Genomic DNA, 9007 nt, shown 5'->3' with positions numbered 1-9007 from the left:
TTACTAAATATTAAAATATTGGTTACAAGAAAACCCAATTTATTTACTTTCAAAAAACACACAAAAACCTGGATGCTAATGGGCCACCCCAAAACGTGGGTACAACATAAAAAATAAAAAAAATAAATAAAGAATTTTAGCAAATTAAGTACCAAAAATAAATGATTAGGGAATTGAAAAGTCAAGAAAAAATAAGTCCAACATGGATTCATTGGGACAAGGGTAGAAAAGTAAAATCACAAAAGTTGATGATAGGAATTTTGTGTGTATTTGAGATTCCTCATTAAATTGTGAGAAAATGACTTAAAGGAACTAATAGATGGATTTCTTTCTAGCTAGTCCCTAAATTTTAGGGTTTCTCTTTATAGTCCATTTAGGGTATGTTTGATTGCATGGAAAGTCACTTTCCATGGAATTTGAAATCCATGGAAAATTAGTTGTGGAAAATAGGTAGGGTTGGAAAATCAAATTCCATTGTTTGATTTCGCATGGATAAAATCATGGAAAAATATAAGAAAAAAGAAAAAGAGGAGAAGGAGGAAGAAGATGATAGGAGGGGGAGAGGAAGAAGAAGATGACGAGGAAGAGGAAGGGGGGAGGATGTGGCGACGAAGGTGGCGGCGACGGTGGCGGCCATGACGACGGCGACGGTGGCGACCACGACGGCGACGAATACGGTGGTGGCAGCCATGACGGCGACGGCGGCGATGGTGGCGACGACGACGGCAACGACGGTGGCAACGGAGGTAAGTGAGGAAAATGGGAGGGAGAACGTGGTGGTAGTGGTGGCGGATGAGGTGAGGGATGGAGAAGAATGAGAAGAAGAAAGATAGTAGGTGGTCGGAGACGGAGCCGATGGCGACGACGATGGTGATGACGGCGATGACGACGATGACGAGGTTAGTATAATGGTGATGGTGATGGTGGTGGTGATGGTGGTGGTGGTGGTAGTGGTGGTGGTGGTGGTGGTAGGGAAGAATTGGTGATGGAAAATATGGGTGGATTTCATTTTCCCACCCATATGGGTGGGAAAGTGAAATCCATGATTTAATGGACTTTTTGAATGGGGTGGAAAATGAATTCCATTTCCATGTGCAATCAAACACTTGAAAAATATCATTTTCCATGGAAATTGATTTTCCACCCTATTTTCCATGTGCAATCAAACATACCCTTAGTAAAAATAAAAAATAAATAATCAGTCCCTAAATCTCACTCCTTGCATTTTTCATGATTGAAACGTCAAATATGCCCTAACCGTTTGAACTCACAATTTTCATCTAAAAAAAGTAGATCTTCAGCATCCTAATTTTGAAGACTCCATTCCAACGTAGAGGATTAGAGAAGGAAGAAGAAGTTATTTCCAAGCATTTTGAATATGCACATTAAAAAAAAAAATTCAATTTTTTGGATAAAAATAGATCAAGGATGGTTTTTCTTGTTTGAAATCATCTAAACAGAACATTATGTCAAGTTTTTAGTTGGTTTTTTCATGGATTTTAGTCCGAAAAATTTGAAAAACGAAATGGGGTGAGTTTTACTAACGTCGAGTTCACCCATTTTTATTATCGAGTTCAACATTTTTAAAAATTATCTTATTCAACAATAAAAAATGTCGAACTCAACAATAAAAAAATAGTGAGCTCAACAGTAAATAGCGGTGAACTTGACAATAAATTGAAATAACAAGATCAACAGTGACAAGAGGTGAGCTCGACAAAAAAATATTTTCCTCAACGAGAAATGAAAAGTGGTGAGCTCTACGATAATGAGGAGCCACTAAGAACTAAATGAATTAATGTTTAAGTAATGAACTATCAAACTATCGCCCAAAATTTAAGAACTATTTAGAAATAATTCTCTCTGTCAAGGTCTTTTGAGTAATTTTCCCTTAAATTTAAAAATGGGTCATGTTAAAATGTTCCCTTCCTAATAAATTGATGAAATAACCTCCCTTACCTCAGTCTTCTCTTACAAACTGATGAAAAAATGACCTCAATACCCTCCTCCTCATCACCATCACTTGCCTCACAGCACCATCATCATTTTCACTTTCATGGTCATCAACACCAGCATCATTTTATTCAAGATGTTGAATATGACTGATTTTATAAATAAAAATAAAGGGTTTTTTAGGTCGTTTTTATTAACTTAGAGGAGAAGACTGAGGTCAAAGAATCTACGGTATCTAAAATGTTTAGCAAACTATGAGGATTACGTGTCCTCTAAAGGATCAGAGTTACTGGCTCACTCCTTGTTTGGGCTTGCCAAATGGTGCCAAGTGTTTAATGGGCTCACAGCCCACTCACATCTAGATTTTGTAGCCACTACTTAATTTCTTTCTTATTTTCTCATCATGCCTTTGTCCTATCAATAATAATAGTTTTTCATTTCATGGAGAATTTATTTGAGTGGTTCCAAACTTATAACCTTCTGCATTGGTTCCATGGTCTTATTAAAATATGGGTGGTAACCCATTTCGAACTGCTGATGAGACTTATTTCTAAAATCAAAAGCATTAAAGATTATTATTTGTTGGATTCCACTATAATTTTTTTTTTTTAATGAATTAACGAACTCCAACTTTATTTTGCACCAATTATCAATTAAAGAGTTAATATAGGATTTAACCATGGTTCCAAGAATTGGAATTTTAGATTGTGTCGCGATAATCTAACTTATCAACGTGGCATACTCAATCGACATTCCTGACATAACAAGTTCGAAAATCGTAATCATGTACTTTTATGCTCTCAACAAGATACAAAACTGCACATTTTTATAGGGAATCATAATTTTGTATCTTGAGGAAAGTAGATCTACGATTTCCGAGCTTATCACGTCAGGAGTGTTGATTGAGTAAGCCATGTGGGTAAGTCAGATTATCACAATTCTTTTTAGATTATACCAACATAGACCCTTCGAGCCTTGAGTGAAACTCACCTAAATTTTTTTAAATAATACTTTTAAATATTTTCTCTTTTAGAAAAAAGGATAAAAATAATTTAATATTTCAATATTATTTAAAAATATTTCTATAATAAATACTTTTACAAAAATATCAATAATTATTTTTTATATTTATAAAAGTTCCATTGTACAAAAACTAGAAGACAAAATAACTAAATATATTACTGAAAGATGATAATGTTCCAATGAAGCATTGGATGATTATATTGAGTTTTCAAAAGTTTGATTGAATTTTTAAAAGAACATAACAGATAAATTTGAATGAGTCAATGGGATGCTTCATTTACAACAAAAAACTTGACCAATGCCTTTCAATTTCGTGAGGACAACCCAACAAGATATTAATTTATGGTAAATGAACGATCTTAGAAACTTGTCCAGTTCAAAGATGTCCAGCGCATATATTGAAATGAGTTGTGCTAGAGTGACCTCAAGCTGAAACCTCATATCGCACTTCCTAAGGTGACAGTGGAAAGGAACCATACATGTTTTTCACTTGTATCTCAATGAAAAGCATATATGATTTCCATATGCTTTCATATTAAAAAGTGAGATATGAGGTTCTAGTCCCAAGTCACTTCAGCATTATTCTTTTGAAATATCTCCATGCATGTTTAAAAAATCGATCAAATCAACCAATTTTGGTATTTTTTGTATAAATTATTGATCTTACGAATTTATTTAGTTTATATAAAAGGATATACTGTGATTGACCATCTATTAATCAAGTTTATTAAGTAAAAAGTTTAACATATTTATTAAATATAAGTAGATATTTTCAACCATCGATCTACCTCAAAAGATCCTAGAGATGTGCCTTTTCCCAACTTTAAAATAAATCAGGAGACCAGGATATTCAGGTAAATATTCTTTTTCTCAGAAATCCATCAAATCAAACCCATCTCACTCTCTCTCTATCCACACTGAAAGAGTGCTCTTACGATGACCTCATCCGCCACCTTAAAATGTAATGGCCCCACCGAAGACAAATATATAATAAAGAGCCCTACAAAGAGTCTTACTCAACAATCTTCACTCCTTCTCATACAAACATACAAACTAACAAACTTGGGTTGAAGATCAAGACATAGAAAGGGAAAATGGGTAGCTTAGAAGAGGAGAAATTGGTTCAAATGGTCCATGACTTCATTGAATCAGAATCAACATCACCCATCTCCTCAATATCTACTCAACTCCTCCCTCTTAATAATCATTCCAAATACCTCACTTTACAGGTTTCTACACTTATTAGTTTGAAATTTTATCTTTAGTTTATTGGTTATTTCTTGTTCTAATATTATATGGGTTTCAGGGGATTCTTGGGTCAGTCACAGATGCTGAGAAGTTGCTTCTTCAGAAAGTCTTGAAGTACTTGAGGAGTGTGAGATTTCAGAGGAAGACTGATAGTCTGAAGAAATGGCTTTTAATGAGGTTGAGGAATGATGGTTATAATGCTTCTCTATGTACAACTTCTTGTTCTTGGATCACTACTTTGAATTGTCCAGGAGGTTGGTTCTACTTCACTTTCTTCAGTACCCCATTTGTTTTCTCTCTCTCTCTCTCTCTTTGATTTATGTGTTTTGAATGAAAACTTCTTTTTCCCTTAATTTTTGGCTCTAATGTTTCACTTTTCTTGAGTACCCTATTATTTTATTTGGGTTTTGATTATCACCTAACACCTTTTTTTTTTATACTAATATTTCAGTACCCATTAATTTTTTTCAGTACCCATTTTTTATTCTATTAAGGTTTTTTTTTTTTTTTTTACTAAAAAAACTCTTTTTGTTTCTTCTAATTTTGGATTATACAGGTGGTTATGAGTACATGGATGTAATGATGGTGGATGAAACTGGGGATTCAATTAGGTTGATAATTGACATAGATTTCAAGTCTCAATTTGAGTTGGCAAGGCCTACATCAGCCTACACATATCTCCTAAACCCTCTTCCATCGATCTTTGTTGGGAGTGAAGAAAAGCTACTCAAGATAATCTCTCTACTATGTTCAGCTGGTAAACAATCTCTAAAAGAGAGAGGTCTCCACATCCCTCCATGGAGAAAAACAAGTTACATGCAATCCAAATGGCTCTCACGCTGTCATAAAGTCTCCACTACTTCTACCAAACCTAGCAAGGAGGTTGGCAGAGAAAATAGTGAATCTTCTACCAAATTTGGTAAATGGTCACCTCCAAATATTAAGCCCAAGAGAAACGATTTTGGAGGTGGGTCTGCCTTGACTAGCCAATTTTCTCAAATGAGTATAAATTGCTGCTAAATTTAGCAATGGGTCTAAATTTAGATAGGTTTTTGAACTAGGGTTTTATTGCCTCAATTTTTGATCTTTTTGTTATAGTTTTTTTTCTGCATCTGATCTGCGAGGTATGTATTTTGAGACATTTGTTAAGCAAACATTTCTTTTTTGGCTTGATAACATTAACTCTTTTAAAAAGATCTCTTTTACAGCAATTAAAAAAAATGGATTTTCTTCTAATTTTAAGTCTTTGAGATAATTAAAATATTGTTTTTATTTTTTTAGATATTTCCTAGTACTCCTGTCTGACTGTGTCAGATAACTCTCCTTCATTCTGATTTAACTATCTATGGGAGTATCTTTTGTATTAAATAATTAGATTTCTGTATTAATTGATGAGTAGTTTTAGCCTTCTAGGTGGATTTGGAAACTTCGTAGGATCCCTGGAAAGTATGGGGACGAAAAAGGAGGAGAAACTTAGGGACCAAGTTAAAGTAGGAGAGGCTCACAAAATTTCGATGGAAAATTATTTTTCTTAAGAATTATTTACCTTTTTCAAATAATAGGAAAACGTGAAGGTTAAGTTAGGATTGGCAACGGAGCGGTTTGATATTGAATCAGTTTTACTCTTAATCGATTTGAATTTTTGTAGAAATGTACCCGATTAATAAGTATGTGAATCGAATCTGATCCGTTTTATTTCTTTTTTAATCCAAATTGGTCATGTCCGATCGAACACATGCCTTGTTTTCAAATTTTTAATGTTCGAAATCTTAAAAAATCTACTTTCCTACTATAAATATTGAAGAAAATAAAAAAGATTAAAATATTTTATCTATATATATTTATATAAAATTAAGAATAAAAATAAAATAAAATTATTGAGATAAGTTCGACTCGGATAGGAGTAGATCCGAATCTTATCCGAAATTATTTTGGATCTAAGATTTCAATCCAAATCCAATCCAAAAATTCAAATTTTCATGCATTTTTGGATTGGACTTGCTCGGATATTTAGTATATTTCGGATCATGGCTAGCCCTAGGCTAAGTCACAGGGGAGAACCTTATGTTCTAAACTCAATTGAGTCTACTTGAGTTGATTTGGCTTTAAACATTGTTTGAAGCAACTTCCAAAGTTGACTCATAAACTCATTTGAGTTATGTTTACGTTCAATATTTTCTTGAAAATTACAAATAAGCAGTAAGGGTTTTAACTTGAACCGAGGAATTGTTATAGATTAGTGAAGCCCTTTCCTTATTAAGATAGTTAGATTTTGAACCTTATAAAAAGATAGTTTTGTGCAAATGACTTACTCATTGGCCTTTCTACTCATTGCCAATTGATTGTGACTTTTGAGTTAGACCCGCCAAAACTTATCACTTATCACATTAGCAATCAACACCACAACCCTCTAAATTTCATCGAAAATTAAGATTTTATAAAAATAAAAAAATATCTTTTGAGCTGATCCAAGGTTTTGAAAATAGATGGCTATTGAACATTGACTTAACTCCCAAACTTAAAATTGAAATTCAGTGATGAAAATTAGATTTTTTTCAACAAAAAAAAAAAAATCAAAGTCCATAGAATTTTGTCTTCTACAACCCTAAAACATCCGATCATATTTTTGGATATCACAAGGTGAGCCCAAGAACCCTTATTGAGGGTGAAATCCTTACTTAGTTTAGTAAGGTTAGGCGGCTTCCATAAATTATTAGAACAATAATCCTGAAGTGATCTTAAGACTGCACCTCATTTGACACCTTGAAGTGTATAGGAACCATATATACTTTTCGTTGAGATGCGAGTGAAAAGGTATTTATGATTCCTATACACTCTTTCACGTCAAGAAAGTGCGATATAAGGTATAATCTTGAGATCATTGCAGCATGACTCTCGTTAGAGAGATTTTGGTTGAGTTAGATCGTATTAAATCTCTTATCTGATCATGTATTATGATGTTATCTCTTGAAATTGTTCATTTGTATGCTCATGATATGTATTGATCTTTTGTTTGGTGGTTGTAAAGTTGTGTGTCCTTTGGACGTGTCCATCACTCATCCTTGTGCTTTATTGCCAATTTTTTTTTAATATGTTATGAGTGGAACATGGGGACTACTCTCCTCTCTTTGCATGTAATATGTGTCGGATTATCAAGTTGTTGTTAGTTCATGTGTTCCCCTACTGTGGTACGCACGGATAAGATGATCTTTGATCACCAGAGATAATATTGACACGTATCGGACATATTAGTTTTGATTTTTGAATGATTGGCCTTTCTGTGTGCGTGCCTTTGTTTGATCCTAAAATAAAATAAAGGAGGGGGTAATCCACAAAAGTTTAGAACAGGGATCCAATCCCAATTTTAGAAAACTACAGGGACAACGATGGAAAGGTCATACATAAGAAAAGCAGGAAAAGATAACGATAAGACGTATGGATTATCGTACGAAGAGTGTATTAAAAATACGTCTCTTCAAAGTCCAACATCATAACCAGACACAAATGATGATTTCTAATGCTGCTGCTGCTGCTGCTGATGTTGATGACTTGATAGCATAGGAGGCCAAAATAGCAAATTTTCATTTTTTACTATTACTACTTTTGAAACAGCAACGTGTACGCGTGTGTGTGTGTGCGATAGGCAAAAATGGTAAAAGGTAAAAGAAAAAAAAATGATTTTTCCATTATGTACAGACTGAGACTCGGTGTGCCGCCACTAAATTAACCATAATAAGTACACTCACTCGATGTGGCGGATTGTAGGAACTCTATCCGGTAACGATTTCCTTTTAGTTTAGGACCCAACAGGGGTGGAGCCTGGATTTTCTTCTAGTGGGGTAAATTATGGTTAGTTATATAGTTGAAGCACTTGAATGGTGGAAAAATTTTTATACTGAAAAATACGATTGGAGGGGAGGTGAGGGTGTGGGGACAAAAATTGGAGGGAAATAAGGCTGTGGGGGACAAATGGGGAGAGAGATGAGGGAGTGATGATAAATGGGACATGTAATTAATTGAAAATACAGGGGTATCTCAAAGGGGGGGGGGGGGGGGCAATTGGCCCATCAGCTCTTTACTAGCTCCGCCCTTAGGACCCAATGTTCGAGTACAAGAAATGGTCGATGGGTTGCTGAAATGTGCTTGATTGATCATTTTTTTAACCGTACGATTGAACAAGCACCAAAGAAACCCTCAACAAATCAACCCCTGTGAAAGAAAAAACAAAAAAAAAGGTTCAGATTTACTGATTAGAGATTCGCTGATGATGTAGAATTTAGTGTCTAGTAGCCTAATAGGTGGAACCTAAAAGAATAAAAATACGAATTACAGACTTTCTTGGGTGAATGGGAGGAGATGACATCAAACCTTTGTGTTGGTTGGTACATCAAAATCGTGATCTGTTAGAGGGCAAATCTGATGTCGTGCATGACCTTCCGTGGGCCAATCAGTACAGATTAAGTTTAGTTTTAAAGAGCTGCTACTATTGAACCCGCAACTCTTACTTATCACACCCCAATTAAAAATAAAAAAAATAAATGAATGGTTGAGAATAAATAATGGTTGGGGTGCCAAATAGAAGCCCTCTCGTTCTTTTCTTTGCTGAATCATTATTTTTTGGATTTAAGATTTTATGAGTTAATCATAATTTTAAACAACCACTAAGAGTTGTTAGACTCCCCTGAATTATTAAATTGGTAAATCCAACACCACAACCTTCCAGATTTCATGAAAAAACTCGGATTCAAAAGAAAAATACCTTTTGAACTTATTGAAAGTGAAT

At 34.4% G+C, this 9007-nt stretch overlaps 1 protein-coding gene across 1 annotated transcript; it reads left to right on the top strand.

Annotated features, from left to right (window-relative positions):
* Positions 1-4000: 4000 nt before the first annotated feature.
* On the top strand, positions 4001-5383 carry LOC147402850 (transmembrane protein, putative (DUF506)). The gene is made up of 3 exons (XM_086437605.1): positions 4001-4205; positions 4283-4478; positions 4781-5383. Exons 1-3 carry the CDS (start codon positions 4071-4073, stop codon positions 5242-5244), a joined length of 795 nt encoding a protein of 264 aa, XP_086293731.1. The 5' UTR covers positions 4001-4070; the 3' UTR covers positions 5245-5383.
* Positions 5384-9007: the final 3624 nt, after the last annotated feature.

The sequence above is a fragment of the Akebia trifoliata genome, chromosome 4 (genome assembly GCF_017979445.1).
Source record: "Akebia trifoliata isolate Shusen 1 chromosome 4, ASM1797944v1, whole genome shotgun sequence".
In the NCBI taxonomy this organism is placed as follows: Eukaryota; Viridiplantae; Streptophyta; class Magnoliopsida; order Ranunculales; family Lardizabalaceae; genus Akebia; species Akebia trifoliata.
Note: the sequence above shows the minus strand (reverse complement) of the source record. Positions and strands in the feature narration are given on the sequence as shown.